This window comes from Lingula anatina, chromosome 1 (genome assembly GCF_051362555.1).
Source record: "Lingula anatina isolate TDL-2025a chromosome 1, LinAna3.0, whole genome shotgun sequence".
Lineage (NCBI taxonomy): Eukaryota > Metazoa > Brachiopoda > Lingulata > Lingulida > Lingulidae > Lingula > Lingula anatina.
Genome location: NC_141767.1, coordinates 40,842,697 through 40,865,966, shown reverse-complemented (window position 1 = coordinate 40,865,966; position 23,270 = coordinate 40,842,697). Strand labels below are relative to the sequence as shown.

Genomic DNA, 23,270 nt, shown 5'->3' with positions numbered 1-23,270 from the left:
GGCAGAAACTGATGCTTTTACCATATATGGCAAATCTCCCTTTGACATGCGCGTGAGTCACTGTATATATTGACTTCCGCCTTCTACAATCTGCCGGCAAAGTGAAGCCGTACTTTTTGGAGACAACATGCCCGCCACTCTGAGTACGTATGCAGTTTTGTCAGTTATATGTTGCACGAGATAAGTAAACAGATATTAATTTCTTATTATATGCTTTGTATAGCAGTATTTTTATTTAATCAAAACACCCGTAAGATTAGGTGTTGTCAGATAACCATTATTAGAATCCCCGCCCACCCATTTGCATTCAATCATTTCTTACAAGTTACAAGATACATTTCACAGTGACAAGAGACCAGAGAATAATGGATAAGATTCTTTATTATTGTTCTAACGCAGCGAAAACAATGGGAACAAACACAGTGTGGGAAATGTTTGAATGTGCCTGCAACTAATGCTGCATATACCGTGACAACCTGTACAATGTAGTAATAATGGTAGTAATAGTATAGCCAGTGTGAAGTGCTTGTCCAAGTTCAAACCGGTTCAAACCCTGTTTCATTCATAAGACTAAGACCCGTTGTTGACTCCAGAGCATTGAGGATCTAGATGGTTGAACATGTTTTTCAATGTCAAGGAAGGTTATGAGACCCAGTAAATTAAAAGTATCCAAATTAGTTGTTAACCATAACCATCTCCTCTATAACTGGCATGAAAATTCATGCGTTAGCACTCCTATTGACGATTCTGATATGTACTGTCTGTGTAGCATAGTATATATAAGAATTGTCAATAGGAGTGCTCACGCATGAATTTTCGTGCTACTCTATAACAGACAAAGCTGTAGGGAGCATTCCCATAGAACATCTGACAACATGGGTTGCAGGGGCTCTTGCTTAGTGCAATCAGCTTTACTAAATGACAGGACCCTTCGAGCAGCTAGGAGCTAGGTAATTAACAACAATAAACATGAAAGTTACTTACCTCCTAGCTCCTCGAGAAGGCACCACATTTTAAATAACTACTAGTGAGCTGATTCTGCTGAATGCACTTAGCGAGAATCCTGTAGTCTGATGGTGTGTATGGGAATGGGGTCATAGTTTTAATTAATATGAGAGAGAGAGAGAGAGAGCTATATAAAAACCATCTTGATACATTTGTTGGTATCTATGAAGTGTAACTTAGCACCAGTCCCAAGCTTGTTGCTAGTTGGGTCATTGTTGCTTGGCATAAGAGATTTCATTGATGATATCTGATGGTAGTTGAAGCGACACATTGTCAGGTCTACTATTAGTATGATGCAGTGAATATAATGCATACATAGTCATTCAAATGATTGTAACATAATTTCCAAATTATTGTTTTTATTTTTATTTTTTGATCAGTTGGATAACTATCATCACAATCAATGATGAGTTCAATATAAATAAAATGTGACTAAGAGGAAATGCCAGAAAGCTACTGAACCCAGTTTTGTAGGGATAAACACTATGGCTTTGATGAGTATTTGTTATGAATTTGATATCATTCTCTAACCCCATTCACTTGCTTCATATAGGTAGTAGCTATAATTAGAGCTGATTCTCTACAGTGCTATGGCAGAGCTTGACACTAACTTTTTTCGATACTGGCCCACGATATGGGTAAATATTGCAAGGATGATTTGACACATGACATTTTACTTGCTCTTCGGGCCAGTGACCCCATCAATTCAATGGCCCTAGGTTGGTTTTCAGTGGCCCAGGGCCAGTGGGCCACCCTTAATGTCAAGCCCTGTATGGTGTTTATTATTTATCACAAGTTATACTCACATTGTAAATTGGGTATTGTACCTTCGCTAATATTAAATTCCTTTTAAGGTAAAGTAAACAAGAGAAGCAGAACCATAATACCTTATATGGCATACAGAACAAATCAATTGAGCAAGTGGTCTAGTACCTATTTGTAAATAATGGAAGTCCTTATCATACCACTCTACTTGAATGAGACCATGTCATTTTAACTATCAAATATACTAACTAGTACAGCATTTTATTTCTAAGAAGCAATATCTACAGACCAATTGAAATTTCATATAAATCCAATATTTTACCTTTAGCATAAACATTTCTTTATACACACACATACACACACACACACACACACACACACACACACATATAAAGTGTTTACGTTTTTAAAATATCTTTCCATAGGTTGCTTTATATGGTAGTGGGATGTTGTTTTATTTTCCAATATGCATCCTGCTGACCTTAGTGATTTTACTCAACTCCCATTTTGTGATTCATGCCTTTGATAACACAATACAATATTAATTTCAGGAAAAACCTATGCCTGCCTTCCCCCTACTGTACAGGGAATGCCTATAGTGATAGGTGGGGATCCCAAGGGAAAAAATTTCCTGTACACCAGTGGAAACAATGTCATCATCAGAAATTTAGAGGTAGGTGTTTATTTTGAACAATATTTTATAAATAATACGAAGTTAATGTTTAAAATGTGATACCTTGTCCACTTAAAGATACATTTTATCTCTACCTGATTATTTGATGAATGAAAGCATCCTTGTACATGTATATGCTTGATTTTGAAAATTTATGCCCTCAATTCTCTGGCCTTCAGCCACTACAAGATAACATAAAAAAAATCAGGGCTTATTGCCCGATTGCCAGTAGTTACTCTCATGGGAATATCTAAGCCCTAGTTAATTATGTTCAGTATGACAATCGATAGAAACAGCATCTGCACTGTATAAATAATGGATATAAGTGTTAAAGAATCTTTTGTTATGTCAATTATAAACTGCTGCTGTCATACAAAATAGATTGTAAAAAAATTTTTACCAATTACTCTTTTGATGATCTTTCCAACAGATGTTGCCAAGAGGTTGGACACCTGTAGTAAAATATACGGGACATGTAGTTGTTGTATTTGTCTAAATGGAGCTCTGAATCTCCTTCAGCATTTCTTACTTCTCGCTTATTGACAAATAAAATTATATTAAAACTTGAACACCTTTGCAAATTTGCTGTAGGAATGACTTAGGCCATTCAGCCAGAAAGAAAAGGGAATTTATGCTACCATGACTCATATGAATTCAAAGTTAACAGAGCATAGAGAAAAATAAGTCAACAGACTTTTCTAAAGCAGTGTTTTTTTTATAAAAACTGATGACTGTTATGGCTTGCATAAACAATTAAATTACCTATTTCAGGATCCATCAGATAGTGATATATATTCACAACATTCTTACCCTACCAATGTGGCCCAGTATTCTCCCAGTGGGTTCTACATTGCCTCGGGAGGTAAGTAGTGTCCCTTTCTGAAGCACAACAAGAAACTTAGTTGTGCTCCCAGTGAAAATTGCCTTTGACACAACAGGCCTTCTTATATTACTGGTACTATTAACTCACCTAAGGACACCAATTTAATGACTTGTGATAGTAATTGGGACAACAGAAGGATTGGGTTTGCTACTTATTGTGACCTGATTGAAATCAGACAGCCTGCTGAAATGCAACTCAATGACATTGATTAGACTCAACTTGGATAGAAACTAAATTTCGCCCACTACAGTATGTAGTGTTATAGGAATGAGCACAGATGCAGTTACACATTCACTTTTAATATTTCAAACAACTGAGGCTGGTGATATTTACAATTCCTGTAAGTGTAGAGCTATTGTTTGTAATATAAAACCATACAATAATCACAAAATGAGAAAGAATAGTACATAATTTGATAAAGATGAATGAAATAAAAGAATAAGCCTAAATGTACATATGCCACTGTCTTGTAATTTTTTGAATAAAATGAAATATGTGAAAATGGTCACATATCTTTCATGTTTTTTTAAAAGCAGGGATTTGAAAAAAATTGTTTATACATTACAGACAATTCTGGTAAGGTGCGTATTTGGGACACAGTTAATAAAGAACACATTCTCAAGTCGGAGTTCCAGCCCATATCAGGTGCCATCAAGGACATAGCATGGACCAGTGATAGCCAGAAGATTGCTGCAGTGGGAGCTGGCAGAGATAAGTAAGTGTAGACTATTATAATTATCATAGTGCTTATTTTTTTTGGCAAAATACAACTCCTGAAATTAATACTATCTGTCAATTTTGTAGACCTCTGTAGAAAAAAAAACGCACAGAGAACAGCCCAGTCTTTACCAGCATGAAGATTGTGGTGTTTTTTTTCTTTCTTTCTTTTTTTTTTTTTTTTTTTTGACAAACTACTGAGGACTTGAATTCATGGAATACTTGAATTAAGACTTTGACAGAAATTATCAAGTTACTTTTCTTTTTTTAGATGAAGATTTTTGTTTTTCTTCCAGATTTGGCCATGTATTTACCTATGACTCTGGAAACACCGCTGGTGTCATTGAGTTCCACAGTAAAGTTATCAACTCAGTTGATATCAGTAAGACACGCCCTTTCCGATTGGCCACTGGGTGTGAAGACAAGACAATTGGGTTTTACCATGGAGTACCTTTTAAATTCAATAAGACTAATCAGGTAAAGTGGGAAATGTAGATTGAGTGTGTTCACAGTCACACTTTTTGTATGCAAAAATTTAAGAATAATTTTTATCCATATTTTTTCACAGCACTAGTATGACATTAAATGAATGAGTTGCTCAATATTTTCATTTGTCAGGGGATGTTTCTTTTTGTTATATAAGGCCCTGTTCATAAAAGGGGATTAACTAGTCCGAGGGTCAAATATAGTAGACCCACTTGAATACTACCCCACAGGATATCTGTTCAGTGTCTATTAGCAGATTAGATGGCAAGCTTTGTAGTGGGTCGCCATATTTGACCCTCGGACTAGTTAATCCCCTTTTATGAACGGGGCCTAAGAGACGAGATCAGTACTCTCTCATGAATATATTTAGAAGTAACTAGGCAAGCCTCAATAATAAAACTGGTGAATATATTCCCTCAGAGTTATAAATCCACTAATTCTGGCAGAAGCAGGCACTATTTGGGTATTTCACTTTGATTTTTTTTTTGAATAACAATGTTTAATTGTTTTGTTGTTTTCATTGCAGTCACACACATCATTTGTTCAAGCTGTACGATTTTCTCCTGATGGAACCAAGTGTGTATCTGCAGGTTCTGATAAAATGGTATGTTATAAATGGTTCTTTGAAAATTGGGAGTTTTTAATTTAAATGTGCAATTGTTGCAAAAGTGGTTTTTATGGTGTGAAGTATGCTAATTAATTCTTTCAGTAATACCTGTTTTTATGGTGTGAAGTTTGCTAATTAATTCTTTCAGTAATACCTGTAGTTTTCTATGTGATACCTTCATATTTCCATATAGTTGTAAGTGGGAAATTAAAGAGATTGTCACTGTTCTTTAACTTAGGTCCTAATTCTTGATGGAAAGACAGGAGAAGAACTAGGACAGCTTGGAAATCCAGCTCACAATGGTGGAGTTTACGCTGTAAGTTTAGTGAAATTAAACATCCGTTCTTTTACTTTATTTTGACACTTGCCCGATTGGGCAAGCATTCAGGTGAGTGGACTTGCCCGACATCGATGTCTACTTGTCCCGGGCAATCGGGCAATCCTAATTGTCGAGCCCTGGCACTGAACAATTCCCATTGTAGGACTTTTAAACCTAACCATTTGCAAGGTTTGATGAAAGGTAGTGATGCTACTTTAGCCAAGTCCCTCAGCAAGAGTCCCAAAAAAAACTGGATCAATCTAAGTAGAATGTTTTTCATTGGGAATGCGCCCTTACATATAGCTGGTGTCAAATTTAAGAAACGTGTTCCATATAGCTTGAAATTTCAGTTAACACATTATACAGGTAATGTTTCTTCGGTTGTTTCAATTTCCCTTTCAATTGTTAGGTCAGTTGGAGTGGTGATAGCAAGAAGTTACTGACAGTGTCTGGGGACAAGACAGCCAAAATCTGGAACATGGAAACATTGACCATGGAGACGTAAGTTACAGTGTAGCAGTGTTTACCAGAGTTTACAATGATGGTACATATGTCTAATGTATTTGCTTCTAAAATATTCCACAGAATTAATTGGGATTGGCCATTTGGCAGACTTTTTGATCTTTTTCCCCCTTTTAATATATAAAAAAAAATGCATTTCTGTCCTTGAAAATATTGTCAGAGAGAGAGAGAGTGAACAGGAGGTATTTTTGCTGATTTTTTCTTTTCACTGGAATAAGAAGAGATGGAAAATAATGACAATCATGATATGGATATTATAATATACTAGGCAATATATCAAAAAATATATGGTTATGAGGTTTCCTTTGAAAAGATCTGAATCTTAAGTTATCATTTCCAGAGAGTTTGTGTTTGGTAAGGACAAGGAGCACATGCAGGTGGGGTGCCTGTGGCAGGGAGACACCCTCATAACTGTGTCACTGACAGGGTTCATCAATTACCTAGACCCAGCTAATCCATCCACACCCAAGAGAATTGTCATGGTTTGTTAATCAAATTATCTGTTTTGATAGAATGTTGCAAAATTCAGCTGTTCTTGCTTGGTGGTTTTCAAAACTGGCAAAGTACTGTAATGTTATGAGGAAATGATCTTTTATGATTTGAACATATTGTCCTGCTGATTCTCTGATTAGATTACGATGCTGAATTATATTTTATTTACTTTAGTGAAAATGAAATATTGTGTTTGTGTCATCTTTATCTTGAAAGAGGCATAGCTTTACATACATACACACACACTTATGTCTTGATATTTTAGGGTCACAATAAGCCCATCACAGCAATGACTCTAAACCTTGAGAGAGACACCATCTACACAGCAAGCTCAGAAGGCAGGATTTATATCCTTTTAGACTGTGCTGTTGCATTATACATAAACTAAAGAGATTTTTGAGTGGAGATTTTGGAGGAACTGGCAGAGAAATTAAAATTTAAGCAAAAAAGTTGAATTATTTGTCAAAAAATTAATTGATTTTTTTTCCCCTGGACCTTTAACTGTTAATTAAATTGATTCTCATATTTTATAAAGCATCACTAATACAGCAAATTAAATAGACCTCTGGAATGTACAGATTTCTTAACTGCTCTAACGCTACTGGGATGCTGCTACAGGTGAAAATGGTTTAATGAAAGGCAAAGGTCACTCCAGTCAGGTTCAGCATATGCTGATCGTGGGAGATTCTCTGATCACTTGTGGTGTAGATGATGTGATCAAGTTCTCTTCCACCACTGCTAATGAATATGGGTGAGTAGCAGCAAACCCTGCATTCAAATGTATTGAAGGAAACATTACCCTTATTGATACCTTCAGACTGAATCAGTATCCAGTACATGACACCGTCTGTATATATAGTGATTATATATATACAATGTAGTGATTTGTTTAAATGTAAAGGGGGCAAATAGATCAAATAAGTCTTCATTTATGTTACTATTTTTTTTTTCATATATCTCAGTCAGGACATAAAGGTGGACTCTCAGCCACAGATGATATCTGCAGTGGACAGAAATCTTACCATTGTAGCTTGTACAAATGAGGTTAGTAACGTATATGACTAACAGTAACAGAAGGTATATATATATATATTTGTCAAATACACACATAAATGCAGGCACCCATGCACATGCACATACACACTTTCTAACACTGATTTTGATTAATTGTTTTGATTATAATTGCTTTTATGAAAGTCCTGACATCAAATATTATTTCGTTAATTTTTTATATACCAATTTAGAGTTTTTTCTTGTAGTCAACATTTTCCATTTTCTTCTTTCAGATTGTGGTGTTGCGTGATGGCAGGATTGTTTACATTGAGAAGGTCAACTATGAACCCACATCAGTCAGTTTACATCCAGGGAAGTCTTTAGTAGCAGTAGGGGCCAAGGTATATAAAACATATCTTTATTTTTCAAAGGAAATAAAATTTGGAGATAGGGAGGGGGAGTGGGTGGGTTATGAAGTGCAAACTAACTCCTTTTGCCAATTGGAGGGTACAGCAGAATTGACTGAATAATGCCAAAAGAAAAATCTCATGCCTTAGTAGTGAAACATATTTAGTAAATTTAAGATCAGGTTTAAGTATATCACAAAGAAAATAAAGAAGAAAAAATTGATAATCTCAAGATTCTACCCTTTATTTTAAAGCTTCTCTCTGTATTTTATTTTGCTTTAAGGTTCAGAATTTAATCTGGCTCAATTGATTTGCAAGAAAACATTTTTGCATACATTATTTTATTTTTCAGGACCACAAAGTACATATATTTGAGTTAAGTGGTGATACACTTCGTGAAGAACGTACGCTTGAGCACAGGGAAATGGTGACGGATGTGAAATTCTCTCCTGATGGTGCCTGGCTGGCTGCTTGTGATGGCATAAGATTGGTCAGACTCTATGAGTTGCCAACATACGAGGTAACATATTGATTTTTAAGCTCTTGAATAAAAAACTTCATTGCTGATATTATGGTTTTATAACTTTTAGTCAAAATTTAAATTGAAGTAATCCATAACTTTAAAGGCAGTTTTTTTTTATGGTAACATATTTAATATTCTTCATACCATCTACAGGTGTCACATACAGTGAAAACATACATTATTATAGAAGAACTGATAATAGTTAAAAACACAAATTGAGTAAACTATAACTGCTATCAAACAATATTATGGATAATTATTGCCTCTCCCTCTATTTCCAGGAGAAGTCAAAGGACAACTGGTGTTTCCACACAGCCAAGGTGACTTGCTTAGCCTGGTCCCCTGACTCCAGGCACATTGCCAGCGGGAGTCTCGACACGGGCATTGGAATATGGAGTGTGGAGAATGTGCGCAAGACCCTTTTGATCAAACGTAAGTTTTCACAGTATTATACAGTAATGACTCGATCTTTTCATTGGGGAAGATTGTGACATTCACAGAAACTGTATTTTTTTAAGTCATGAATTCAGAAAATTAGATCATTCCTGTTGGGTGGTAGCAACAAAATTGGAAAGCAGGCTACACTATAGTTCTGTTCTATACAGTAAAAAGCACCACAAATGCTATATAGAAATATAATATTTGTTTTCAAAATCCTGAATATGAAAGATTAAGAATTTTGCCCATTGAAAAGATAAAGTCATTACCATACAGATAAAGTCATTAACACTGCCAGTGAAGGAAGTTTTTGTTGATGTTGGTTTGGAATATATCTCAAAAAATGCTACACAAGAATTTAGAAAAATGGTTACAATTTCAACTGTATTCAGGTTGACGATTATTTTGAAAATAATTTTGAAATTTGATTACACTATTATTTCCATTTTGCCATGATGTAAAGTCTTTTATAGGTCACTTCTTGGTCATTTTATTCAATTAAAATTGTACCAGAAACTATTGAATATTAAAAGCATGGTCATCACTTCCTTTATGTGTAACTGGTGAATCTTCCAGAGGCGCACCCCATGAACAAAGTGAATGCTGTAGCATGGTTAGATGACAACACCCTGGCATCAGTGGGCCAAGGCTCCAATCTAAGAATCTGGGACATAGTTCACGAGGGTTAGACACTGTTCCAGTTAGACAACTAGATCTATATTGAACTGAACACAATTCTGGGTAATCAAGTCTCTGGCAGAACTCCTTCAGTTCTCTACTAACTTTATAGGTGGTTTGTGAGTGATGTTATGTGCAATCCATCTATAAGAAAATCTCCAACTCTAAGGCTTTACTGTAGAAGTGGAGTCACATTGTTATGATGTGGGAGTTCAGTGATGTCATAAAGTATATACTTTATAAAGGTGTACCTTATGTGGTGGCTCCTTGTTATAGCAAATTTTACAGAATAATTTTGTATTGTTGTGGAACTGTATCCACATGGTGATCAAGAGAGAAACTCTGTGAGGAAATCAAACCCATTCCTCTCATAGATATTGGTCAGGTTCATATTATAATCATGCCACGAGGGATATTTTATCAATGTACATAATGTATACCCAGTGCTTTCAAATCTGCTAGTGATTAATGGAGACTTTCTTTGATATAATCAAACATAAGGTGAATAAAAAATTACCACCAAGTTAAATTAAACTTTTCATGGGAGATTTAAAATAAAATAAAGGCATTTTAAACACTTGAATAGTAATTTCTTGAAGGTGAGGATGAGACCAACTGCTGTAAAAGGAGAATGATGAAAAAAAATTGATTTAATATTTTAGGTGTTGAAATCAGGAATGAAGTTATTAAGGAAGAAATCAAAATTTTCAAATTATTTGATCTTTCTACCTAATTGCATTTTGATACTAGACAGACACTTTCTTACATCATATATAGATGGAGTATAGGTAGCTGCAGAAGAGTCCAAATAATATCTGGTACTGAAAAGTATAAAAATTATTTTTGTTATGAAATTCATAACATTGAGATATACAACAGGATGCACTCTGCTGAAAAACATTTCGCAATCTGTGGTTCAGAGGGGCAATTCATAGTAGTAAAACTTGGGTCTTCAGCTTTGGATAGAATGCTTTTCTGTGAATAAATCTACAAATACAGAATAAATTTTACAATGGTGTTTGTTACTTATCATTTATAAAACAAATAAGGAAAAGATGCATTCTAGTCAAAATTTTGACACAAAAGCCAACCAAGTGTACAACAAAGCCTCTTCAATAAATATATTTGATCAAAGTCGATACTCTTTTATTATATCACATGTCAGTACATCTATTAAATACTCTGTGGCACCTGATTATTTATACATATGCCATAATTTCCCATTTATTTCTTTTGTATGTACAATATAAAGCTAAAGCTTTTTTCTTTAATATCAGATCCGACACTTTGTTAATTGTTAAAAACAAGTGTCCAGTTTATTTTGCAAAGACTTGTCAATCCATTCTTCCCTAAATGCTCTTTGAAGAATTCCAAATGGAATCACATAAAATTGACATCATTTAATAATATTTACATTTGTTTCTGTTATGCTTTTTTTTTTTTAAAGATACAGGTATTGCCCTATTACAGTTTAACTCTTCCTAGTACACCAATTAGTTTCAACTCATGCTTTTAAAGCATCCACACAGCACATTGTCCATCCTACTTGAGAGCTCGGACAACAGTTTTGAACTCTCCCCTAACATTAACAGAAATAGCACTATCCAATCAACTATCACTACCCAATCATACTTTTGGTCAATTTTCACAAATTTGTGTGCACCTGATTTATCTATATACATATCTGGCACTTTACACTGTATTCATTTTACTGTTCCCTTTCCGCTCCCAGATTAAAATAATATATTAAGTTTGTCAAGCAGTGTAACAGCATACATGTTTGGCTGGCAGCTATTTTTGGTCATATTCAACTTGGAGTAATCATGAATACGGACTTTGAGCTAAAATTCTCAAGAAAAATTTACTTCCTGCCAAAAGAAAATCTGTATCTTTTCTGTCTCTACAATGAACTTTCTGTATTGCAACTACCCCAACCAAAATATCGGTTCAGTTCGACTCTTTTGATTAAAATTCATGAAATGCCATGCATATATCCCTTAATCATAAAAGTACCAACACAAAAAAGGTATTAAAATGTTAAGTTATACTGCATTTTTAAAATTTGTCAAAATTGTCTTTAACTTCACTTGCAGTTCATTCATCAAAGGGTCATAGGAGCACAGATTATTCTATTAATTTTTCATTCAGTATTGGACCAAATATTTTATGTTATCTACATTTGCTCTTCATTTCCCAAAATTTCCAAAAGACCCAAAGGCCTGGTTGGCCCTGCTTTGCAGTGCTGCATTGTTGGCCACAGGGGTAGTCATGGCCATGCCTGCTGGAATGCCACTCATCATGCCTGGCTGCTGCTGCATGCCCATACCTGCAGAATAGTAAATGATTTAATGTAGAATGTGTAATGCAACACTCCATGAATAAATGTAAATGAGTTTTTAACATGAACTTCAGCATCTAAACATTTTCCAATTTTGATGGCAAAACAGAAATTATGGTAAAATTCTAGTGGTGTAGTACATATTCTTGAAATTCTGACCCATGATTACAGTCAAGCATATTTTGCACACAATGGCATATCCATTACCTTATGTGAAAAATAAAATATTTCAGAACTGTACCTTCTACTTTGTTCAAAATTACTAGACATCAATGCCATCTTACCCATTCCTGGGTTCATCATGCCTGTGGATGGCTGTCCCAGTGACATTTTTCCCATTCCCTGTGTCATCCCTTGCATGCCTGCAGATGGCCCTGCATACATCTGATTTTGGGGATACATATTAGACATCATGGGGGACTGAGCTCCTGAAAATAAAGCATAGATATGTAACATAATGGTCTTTCATTATACGAAAGTCATAAATCTTAATGATAGAAACAAACAAAACAGCTGAGTGTTAGACATCATCCTATACCAATATATAAGCAACCAATTACCTCTTGACTAAGTTAATTTAAAACCCACTGCCACAGCAAATATGTAATTGAGCTTTTTACAAACAAATGAAACCTTATCTAGCACTAATTGTCATTCTTTTAGTAACAGGAAACATCAGTAATGATACATGCAAAGCCTGGGTCAACTCTGAGAAAACATTTTTTCAATCAAGCTGCTATATAATATTAACCAAATGAAAATATTCACCCAAATCAAGAAAAAACTGGCAAAAACAGAAAAAGAAATTCACATTTTCTTAAGCTTAATGGGCTTTAAAAGAGTCAGCCCAGAGAGGTTTAATAATGCATTTCAGGTTTTACCATGAAGTACACAATGTTAAAGCAAATTTGCATTTTTGACATATTGGGGAAACATTTACGACACTGTGTGACCAACCCTGGAAAGATGAAAATGTTAATGTATAAACCATGCATACCAAAACTGACAAAATAAATACAAAAAAATACCAAAAACATTTGCTCCACCAATATTACAAAAACATCCAGATAAAGCTTGTGATTAGTGTATTATTTATTGCATCATGCACCTCAGTTATCTTAAACCAGTTGCGGTGTTATAATGTTAAATAGGACAAAACCCTCTATATCTATCCATGAATTGTCTAAAATTGCTCGACATGTTTACAATGAAAGCCACATATTACAAGAATATCCCTTGCACCAGATTAGAAGCAAACTATGCCCTGTCCTGTTTCATGCATTTACTTCACGGCAGAATAAAAGAAAGGTAGGCATTTTGAACTGCTATTCCCTCTACTTGCCTGGTAGTATTATCATACCAGTGTAAGGATCATAATAACCCATGGCTTGGAAAGGAAATGTAACGTGTTAATCTAAACAACCAATTTTCTTGTTAATGAAAATATGTTATGAGATCAGGTGCAATTATGCCTATATATTCATACAGATATTTGTATAGTTATCATAGCATACAATCCTGTGATTGGCCAAACAATTATATTTAAATTTTTCTAATAATGTTTTTAACTAAAGAGTATCTGAAGATCTGTCCTACTTTTTCAGATAAAGAGTAACACCAATAAGGAAGACCTAGTGAAACTGTGTCATGTGTGCATAACTTAAGTGCAAAACAAGATAAAATGCAATCTAAAAATTTTGACCACAATATAAATAAATAAATAAATAAATAAATAAATAAATAAATAAATAAAAACATCATACATATCACTCAATAATAATTCAACAATTGGATTTATTACAAAGTGCTTGATCAATATCTTAAACCAATCAAACAAACAGGAGTCCACTTTCATAGCTGGCTCGTGCAAGCATCTTCATTTTCAAATTTCCTTACATTTCATGACTGCTTGTTGGTCCTGAAGATCAGTGGTGCTGGTATTTGCTTGAAGTTTGCCAAGCTCATCACTGACCTATTACCTGCATCACATAGCTTTCAACAGAGACAATGAATTCAAGATAACCGAACCCCCATTTCTGACTGGCATGGTAAACTTCAAGGTCAGAGTCCAATATGCATGCACATGAAGAAATTTGAAAATAAAACAGCTGACATACATCAGGCCTGAAACTCCAGGTAACAAAGAGACAAACAATCATTATTATAGCACCAAGTCTCACCTGCAATTTGCTGTTGCTGCTGTAATTGTTTCATCGAGGGGGATGTTGGTCCTTTCTGGAATTTATTGGCTGGACTCAGACCATCAAGGTTGATATTTACTGGTGTGTTACTCCAGATTGAGGATTTCTAAATAAAAATGAGAAAGACAATTATACATCAAGTTCTCTTTTCTCAATATTTAAGAAAGCTTTGATGCATTTGAAAGGTTTCAAGAATCTCAAGAATTTTTTGCTGTTTGTTTAGTTAAGGGAAAATGACTCATGTGCCAAGTGCCCAGACCATATCTAGATGCATTATTTATTTTACATACATTTCCTACAGTTTACATTTTCATTGTAAAACCTGATAAGTTCTCATAGAAAAGCATGTCTCTATCTGTTAAATCATCCTCCTCTGTTACTGTTATTCAATGAAACTCACTTACATCAGTGAACTTAGAACATCAAAAGAAAATCAGTTACATAACTAAATGTTAAAATACAAAATATGAAATATTATCAATCTAACCAATTATTGTGCAACCTATATTAAACAGCACATACCACATTGTGAACATCTACAGTTTTATGAACTTCTATGTAAAACGAAAACAATAAAGAAGAAAGAGAGGAGCATCTGAAGCTTACAGAGGAGGGCGGTTGGTTGGAGACGGACCCCGCTGTGGTGTTGGTGCTGGGAGTAGCTTGCATAGAGGTCATGGTCAGAGACTGGACACTGGCTGGGGTCTGACCCACAGGCTGGGGAAGGAAAAGTAAGCTATTTTTGACAATGGGGAAAGGGTTGTGTGAAACATACTGTTCTTTTTATTATTGCTATTTTATTTCTATTTGACGAAGTGTATATTTAACACAAATCTGATTAGTAATTTCTTTGTGTGTACTAATTACAAGATTCTTTATTCAGCAAGTAGTGTGTCGATTTCAATAAAAATGTCAAGGATAATTTTCAAAAGAATTATAAATGATCAGAACAATATGCCAGTTCTAATTACAAGTCACTGATTTTTTTCATTGGTTGTGCTTTCAAAAAGTAGCAAGGAGTCTTTGTTAAGCCAATTGTTCGGACCAAATTGAAACTGTATAGGGAATACTCATAAAGAGTAAAAAATCATTCAAATGTTTGAAAAAAGAAAATCATAATAGCAGTATGTAAATCATCAATATTGTCAATCCAATAAAAAACTAATTATATTAGCAAGAAATTAAAAGTTAGGTTTTCATAACTAGGCTTTCTCTGCTGTTAATCATATGTGAATGCATAATTTTAATCATAAATAAATATGTTATAAAACGTTAACAGGAACCCCAAGCCAACCACAAAATATGCAATACCATTCATCATTACTGATAATAACAATGGAACCCAGACAGGACAGAGCTGCCATAAGGCAAATGACCAAGAGTTCAATAATTCTAAATGGTATTGCCTGTGCAAGAGAGAAACACTTAAGAACAAAGGTGTTTTTCTAAATGTCAGATTTTCCTTACCGAATCCATGTTTTGTCCCATTCCCATGCCCTGCATGCCACTCATTGGTTGAGCTGCCATATTGTGCCCTGGCATCTAAAAGAGAAAAGAGGAAATAAGCTACATCCTTAAAGATTTCTGCAATAAACAGATGCAAATGAATGAATTATATGACTAACAATGTTGGCTATGTGCTCCATATTCTAAGATTTAGTAAGTAGTGAAGGAGATAAAATGTACATATTATTCAATGTTGCTCCTATCATTTAACCTTTCCAAATATTTTAAGGTAAGATTGGTATAAAATAATTACTTGGTTGTTCATTCCCATCTGTCCCATCATAGGCTGCATGATACCACTCTGTCCCATCATAGGCTGCCCCATCATTGGTTGTGCCATACTTGTCTGTCCCATCATAGGCTGTCCCATCGAAGGTTGTGCCATACTCGTTTGTCCCATCATAGGTTGTGCCATACTCGTTTGTCCCATCAAAGGCTGGCCCATCATGGACTGTGCCCCACTTGTCTGTCCCATCATGGGCTGTGTCATACTTGTCTGAGTCATACCACTTTGTCCCATCATGGGTTGTCCCATCATGGGCTGAGCCATGCTTGTTTGCCCCATCAATGGCTGTCCCATACTGGGTGCCCCCATACTTGCAGGTTGCATAGGCTGTAAAGGGGCAGGGGATAGAAGGTCGTCTAGTGCAGATGAAGACTTCTGTGGGGACTGAGTACTAGCTGAGGAAAAGCTTGAGAAGTCTGCAAACTCATTACTTGCACTGAAATGCAAAAATAAAAAGCTTGAGAATATGTCGATCCTATTAACCTGGATAATAAGGAGATAAGAACAGGAAATCCTATTAATTTCTAAATTCTAAATCCACATTTGTCGGTGAAAAATCAATAAACCCAGGTAAGAACAAGAAAACAAGCTGGGAAATGAAAAGCGTTTATCTAGATGAATCCCCCCACCCCCCCACCCCCCCACACACAAAAAAAATTAAATAAAACAGATGAAAATAAACAATAAACAAATATAAATATGAAAAAAGGTATTCACCAAGGGAATCATATCTTTTAAATTAAAGGCTCTACTTTCTCATGACTTACCTTTGACTTGAGCTTGCAGCAACTGCTGGGGTTGGAGCAGCAGGCAGTGCGGCTGAATTGGCTGACTGGAACTGACTAAAGTCAGCAAAATCACCATTGGCTTGTGGGGTTTGGGAACCTTGGGAGGGAGCTTTGTGTCTTGCATCCAACTCTGTGAATGGGTCAAAAGTACCCCCAGAAGAATCTAGAAGATCTGGAGACCTTGTCTCTGATGTATGGCTCTGCAAGGAGGCAACAGAAATCATAAATTAAATTTGCTAAGTTGTTTTAGACTTAAATAATATTAAATTATTGATTTTGCAAAATAAATAAATAAATAAATAAATAAATAAATAAATAAATAAAAAAGTGAAGATTTGAAAAAAAAATTACAATTTTGTGTTATCACTACTTCTAAAGGCTTCATGCAATGTATGCCCAAACTTTTAGATATCACTAGTACATCATTCCATTGGAAAATTGCACTTGCATACCTTTGAACTGATATCAAGAAATAAATATCTATTACTGTTGAGTATGAGTTTTCTAATTCTATAATGCATATATAACCATAAATTTGTAATGCCATTTATGTATTACAGCTTAATACTACCTACCCTTGAGTCACTTTCTGATACTCTTCCAAATCCTGCTGCTGCCCCAAGGTCTATTTTTTTGACTTGTCTATTATTTTTCCGACTTGTTATCCTTTCTGTTCGTGTTGTGTGTGTTCTTTCCATTGTAAATGATTCATCATCATCTTTAAATTCATTTTTATTATAGTCTCTATTCCCAAAGGAATCTTCTTTAAAGTCAGATGCATCTGCAGCCCAACCTATTTCATTATCACTAAAATAAATAAAATGAATTTTCAATTTTGTAAATTTCATGTCATTATCAGTCACATTTATGTTGCTTATCAGATTTAAAATTCTTTCATATTAGAAAGTGAACTGATCATAAATAACAAAGTGCTAAACAAATATTTCATCCAGTTCTTTCAACATTTATAAAAATTTTACATAATTAGTGCCATACATCTAGAAAGATACATAATACAAAAAAAAGTTGGCATTGCTCAATTTTTACAATACATAAACAACTCAAAATAGAACTTCTTGTCATCAGAGTCTCTCACACACCTATCTCTGTCTGCAGGACTGTCTTCATATCCACGTGATCTGTTCCATATCTCCTTCACTTTCCCCAGTGCCTCCTGGGCCAAGGACTGTCTGTTCTGGCGGTCATGTGCATCAAATTCATCTATTTGACTGCGTCCTGATGAAAATCTGTTCGGTTCTTCCCCGTACCTATCACCTTAAAAAAAAAAATAAAATAAACATCAATTTTAGCAAATCTTTAGCAAAACAACTGAAACTTTTTCTCAATACATAGTATCATCTTTGACCAAGATGTAATTCAGTTATAACAGTCCCTTATAACAATATTTATTGTTCGAAATAGCTCGGTTATGCCAGGATCAGTTTATGTTAACTGTTACTGAATTGGAAAATAGGAGTCGTGAGCTGACCGTGCCTGAGCGCTTGTTTTTTTGGTTTTAACATATATACATTTAAAGTAACTGAATAAACTGATAATTACCATGGCATAAGATGGGTTCTGCAAAAAAAATATTTTATAAACATGCGAACTTCACCAGTATGTAGTCGTATTAATCAAAGACCAATGGTGCTAACTTACAAGGAACACTACATGTTGTAATGGGAAAAAAGCCACAACACAAAAATAGCATGAAACTTACTATAACCACCATGACGTATTGACATTGCCTCGCCGGATATTCCAGTGTATTTATCTTTGTTTTTCTTGGCCTTTTTCCTTTCTTCTCGCAGTCTGTCGTCATCTTGTATAAAATCTAAAAGATCCTTTGTTTTTTGCCGTACTGAAAGGTAAAAGTACAAGTTTTACATCTACCAGTCCATAAGTCAAATTTAAGTATATTGTGAATGTTAAGTTCATGTATCAATTCAAAGTATCTGTATTTCCAACTCATTATGAAAATATTTCTGATTCAACAGTTTTTTTTTCTTTCTTTTTTCTTGAAAAAAAAATCTGATCTGATACCAACAACAAAGCCATACATTGGATACAAATGTCATTAAACAGCCAATACCACATGACAGATCACAGACACAGGGTTAAATATCTCTCAGTGCCTAAGAGACTCATCTTAACATCATCCATTCTAGAGCTCACCATTAATGCCTTGATCTTTTCCATGCTCATCTATAAACTGGTAAGGTTCCAGTCCCCTAAGGTCATATATATGTTCTCTAGCACTTGTAACTACACGTTCAGAGCCATTTCGTATAAGATAGTTTAGAAGAAGCAAGGCCTGAAAAAAATGTAGAGAAGTATGAAAAAATACTTCCTCACTTTTTCATGAAAATATAAAAGGATAAAGCAACAAAGTAGACAGTTTTTTTTCGTTATCTGGGGGAGGGGGGCATATATTCCAGCAGCGTCAAAGAAAAAAAAGATTTTCATATCCTTGGGGTAATTGCTAATGCTAAAACATGAATCTCAGTCAGATTTAAGCATAAACAAGCATGCACATTTTTCCCAAATATGCATTCAGTATTCCATTAATAATGTGAGCAGCCACCCGTGAAGTCTACAGATGTCCTACATCAAGACATGAAATATGATGGAGAAATGATAATATGACAAATGGTGGAAGAGTATATCATGATTAAATAGGAAAATGTCATCAATGCTATCCGATTCCAAATAAAACACTTTCCTCAACTGGAATTTTTTTGCACGAAAACAATTCTACATTACATCATACGACATCAAAAATCCACTTCTACCCATACAATGGTTCTCAATACACATGAAAATATCATTTTATTAATATGTCCTTATCTTAAGTACTGAGATGACACATAACATAAGGAGTGATCGTGTGATACATGTTGTTAAACAAAGCTATCCTACTCATGAAAATGCCAAATTTTCAATTTCAGTTTAGATCACAGGAACTACAGATCAATATACATTCTTCACAAGTCACTAAAATAACTGCTGTTGGCACAACAAAGAGCATATTGAATTAATCACACACTAGCTTGCTGTTTCCATCAATATCATTCTACTTTCCCGGTTAGATAGGTAAACATCAAATAGCAGCAACTTATAAAATGTGTACTGTAATGTTTCTCCTCTACTGAATACACCTGAAGTGTGACTACTGAACAGGGGACAAAATGATGCTGAATAAAAAAATCCAATCTCTCTTTGCAGTGTTACATATATTGTACTTGAGAAAGGCTTAAGCTGATACAGGCAAAGGATATTTGACACTCATTGTGTGACAGATATATTTAGTCCATTGCGTTCTTCAAGTGACTTCTATGAAAGACAGCTCTTAAAGGATTATATATGCATATTAGCACATTAACATTGTTGCCTTGGAATGTACCTAGATCATCTCTCAGTTAATTACTTGAATTCCTTTCTAGAAGGTACTGGTCTTCAACCAATATACTTCTTTCCAAATATTTTAAAATAATTTTATTTAATTGCACATTTTAAAAAGAAAAACTGTTTTAATATGTGCATCCCATTCATATCAGGAAAAGAAAAATTAAAATGCATCCTGCCTTCTGATGAATAATACAGATTTCCATAAATTAAGACAAAATTTACACTTGGAAATTTTCAAGATAATAACATCGTCCTGTAATAAAATCTTAATTCACATCCTGCTTTGAAATTTCACCAGCAGCAACAATAAAAAAGGGGAGGGGAACACTAGATCCTTCTCAATTCTTTTAAAAAACACAGCTCAGATATACAGGAAATGTTGGTACAAACAATAATAAATAAACAAATACAATGTGGCATCAGCAATAAAAGAACTAAGATGTTGTTAAACATAAATACTTGATGTCATATTGGTGACAACATGATCCCAATATAATAACATTCCAATGTCACTACAGTTCAATGTCACTACAGTTTGAAATACCAATATTTAGCATCTTTGTTGTTTTCTTTATCATATATAAATATCTGATCTTTCTGTAATGGGGGATTTGGGAAGGGGGGAGGGTGAGAGAGATGGAGAAATTAAAGGCACCAAATCCAGGTGAGATATATACCTTGATAGCAATAACAAACCTCTCATGTAAATGACCTATGCCTTTGATAACCTAGACAAGCTGACTGAAGTGTACACTGCTGCTCATAAACCATCATAGTGGAAAATGTTAAGTTGCAGAACAATGCTGGTGTTATTATGATAAGCTGACAAGTGGCAATATTTATTGAATTAATAATCATTTTTGTGTAATTTGACGGAACATTTTAGAAAAATAACTGAACAGAGTCACATTTCAGGCATTTCTCCTTTACTCAGTCATGAACCCCAGTCCATACAGCTGTTTTTCTTCCTCATGTTTAATATTTTTAAAAACCATTATTTTTGAAAATTTAAATATTATTAATTATAACAGAGTTTTCTTAAATGAACATTGTAAACACTACCTTATATGTTCTTCTCCAGTTTTTCTTACTGTCTGTGAGCATCCTTTTCCACAGCATCCCCATCACCTCTGGGAAATGCTCATATGTGAAAGTGAAGTGAGCTATCTCCTGCATCAGAGAGCCTGTGGGACCCCACGCATCATCATTTGTCGCTTCTCGCACTTTTGACTCAACCTCAGAATAATTCATCACCACATTGGTGCTGTAAATGTACAATATATGTGGGTTCATAAAATACTAAAAAAATTAACATATAGAAAATTGTTTAGTTATATATATCTAGCAGTATCTAGAAAAGATTTAAGGGTCAAAGATTAAAAGACATGGTTTTAAATATCTTGAATTAAGACAGTACAGGTGTTTGTGTTTGTGTGTGTGTGCATGTGTGTGTGTGTGTTTGGGGTGGGAGAGAGAAAACATTTAAACGACCATAGAAAAAAACTGCTCAAAAATGAAATCAAACCAGTATGGGGAGACAGGTTCAAGACAAGAGAAAAGACAACTTGGTTCACAACTTTACCACAACTACAAAAAATGTCAACATAACACACCTTCCAATTGACTTTCACAACTATACTGTATAGCCTTATATAAGGCTTAGATTATAAATAGTGCCTGTAAAGTTTTAAGAGGCTTTTTTATCACTAAATATTCGGTATTTAATTCAAAATATATGATTTTGAAACCGACTTCTGACTGCCCTTTTAGTTACATATATGACAGCTTGGTTATCGCTTAAAAAGACGAGTTTTGCAAAGTCCACATCGGACAAATCACTTACAGTGAAATCATTTATGAAATATCTTGTCGTATCAATGGCCTAGTACTATGATTTGAAAAACCACCAGCAATCTACCGGTGGGCGGTGACAACAAAACTTGGGGATATATTTAATGTGAAAACTAAATTAAATAAGAACGCAAACAGGCAATTTTGTGAGATTCCTCCAAATAAAAAAATCTGAGTATCTCAATTAAAAACCAACATCCTTAATTCATCAAATTGCGAATATCAAACTGTGAATTATATTGCATACGTGTCGGGTTTTCCCATATATTTTGTTGACAGGTGTCTGTTCAGAGGGTCGGCATATTTAGAAACAAATCATACTCACACTTTATCGGTGATCTCTCTAATTTTCCACATAGTGAAAATGTGATGGTGCTCCTATGGCTTGAGGTTAATAATGTACACTAAAAGTCTGTAATTTTGGAAGGATGAAAAAGATTTTCACACCATCGGAAAGGCTTGAAGAGCAACTATGCCAATATGGCGCTTGGTCACATGATCAAACTCGACCCATTTCTTAGACTCCGTTTACCTTCAGAAAGTGCCCGTTACATTGATCTTCCACTACGGTTGTATTGCCCTTTTGCAATATTTTATTTTTTAAGGACGGCAGTAATTGTTAGGTTCATTATTTTACCTTTGCTTTGTGAACATTCTAGTAAACACTAAAAAGGTAACTGCGTATAATACTTCATTAGAGCTATCTACGCTGACAGACGCAGTGACGGGCACAGGGTTTCTTACTCGACCAACAGACAGTGCACATAACTCCGTTATTAATAATACGCCGTAATGATAGAGGCCTACGCAACGCAGCCTTGCCATTAATACTTTCGGAGCAGACACCGAGTAGAGCTGTCCCACGATATAAATGTGTTAAATAAAGTATATTTGGAATTTTATGTAGGATAATGTCAATGTCGTCATTTCGTAACTTTTGCCTCAAAATGTATACGTCAAATCTTTCATATCTTTTGTTTGTGTATTTGAGAAGTGTCCTTGTAGGTTCAGAGAGTTTTTTGGTTGAGGTTCAATGTTTAAAAATTATGAAAATTTACCTAATTTTTGGGAAAAGAACTTAGGAATTTTGAAAGTTAAATCGTGAAAACTTCTGATATAGACACTATGGTCATATATATATGTTATGAATACTGTCTAATTGTGTCATTGCCACCCAACACTGATGGGCTTGAACTCCCACAACAGATGTCGAGTTCATTGATAACCCTGACATTTTTCCTCTTTCACACACAGTCCATTAAAAATAATATGTGAATTGAGAAATCACGCCTCGTCTTAATTACTTGGTACCACGTGCCCATGAAATATAGCAATTTATTTTTAGTATAGTTAGTACAGGAAATCTGTAAATGTATTCAAATCC

The 23,270-nt window shown here is 34.6% G+C and overlaps 2 protein-coding genes across 5 annotated transcripts; one reads left to right on the top strand and one right to left on the bottom strand.

Moving 5' to 3' along the window:
* The first annotated feature begins 10 nt into the window (after window positions 1-10).
* LOC106164447 (actin-interacting protein 1) lies at window positions 11-10,521 on the top strand. The gene is made up of 16 exons (XM_013542359.2): window positions 11-143; window positions 2,322-2,443; window positions 3,215-3,305; window positions 3,894-4,041; window positions 4,340-4,520; window positions 5,056-5,133; window positions 5,375-5,452; window positions 5,865-5,956; window positions 6,318-6,459; window positions 6,735-6,816; window positions 7,067-7,220; window positions 7,432-7,513; window positions 7,756-7,863; window positions 8,222-8,389; window positions 8,674-8,824; window positions 9,407-10,521. The coding sequence occupies exons 1-16, from the start codon at window positions 128-130 to the stop codon at window positions 9,517-9,519; spliced, it is 1,806 nt and encodes a 601-aa protein (XP_013397813.1). The 5' UTR covers window positions 11-127; the 3' UTR covers window positions 9,520-10,521.
* Window positions 10,522-10,619: 98 nt separating this feature from the next.
* On the bottom strand, window positions 10,620-22,401 carry LOC106164446 (uncharacterized). 4 transcript variants are annotated; one of them, XM_013542356.3, is made up of 14 exons: window positions 22,212-22,401; window positions 21,098-21,299; window positions 18,803-18,941; window positions 18,348-18,488; window positions 17,728-17,902; window positions 17,203-17,434; window positions 16,607-16,827; window positions 15,807-16,275; window positions 15,515-15,589; window positions 14,654-14,764; window positions 14,027-14,153; window positions 13,189-13,233; window positions 12,131-12,274; window positions 10,620-11,834 (listed from the first exon to the last, which is right to left on the bottom strand). In XM_013542356.3, the coding sequence occupies exons 1-14, from the start codon at window positions 22,241-22,243 to the stop codon at window positions 11,695-11,697; spliced, it is 2,253 nt and encodes a 750-aa protein (XP_013397810.2). In that variant the 5' UTR covers window positions 22,244-22,401; the 3' UTR covers window positions 10,620-11,694. The 4 variants fall into 4 exon arrangements, with proteins under 4 accessions (XP_013397810.2, XP_013397811.2, XP_013397812.2 ...); XM_013542357.3 differs by lacking the exon at window positions 13,189-13,233; XM_013542358.3 differs by lacking the exon at window positions 14,654-14,764.
* Between the last annotated feature and the right edge of the window lie 869 nt (window positions 22,402-23,270).

Excerpts from the sequence above, each read along its gene's own strand:
- LOC106164447 (XM_013542359.2), top strand. Across the intron at positions 4,042-4,339 it reads GTGGGAGCTGGCAGAGATAA|ATTTGGCCATGTATTTACCT; the intron begins GTAAGTGTAGAC and ends TTTTTCTTCCAG. Across the intron at positions 5,453-5,864 it reads ACAATGGTGGAGTTTACGCT|GTCAGTTGGAGTGGTGATAG; the intron begins GTAAGTTTAGTG and ends TTCAATTGTTAG.
- LOC106164446 (XM_013542356.3), bottom strand. The coding sequence starts at position 22,243 with ATGTGGAAAATTAGAGAGATCACCGATAAAGT. Across the intron at positions 17,903-18,347 it reads AATACGTCATGGTGGTTATA|GTGATAGGTACGGGGAAGAA; the intron begins GTAAGTTTCATG and ends TTTTTTTTTAAG. Across the intron at positions 17,435-17,727 it reads AGTCCTGCAGACAGAGATAG|TGATAATGAAATAGGTTGGG; the intron begins GTGTGTGAGAGA and ends TATTTATTTTAG.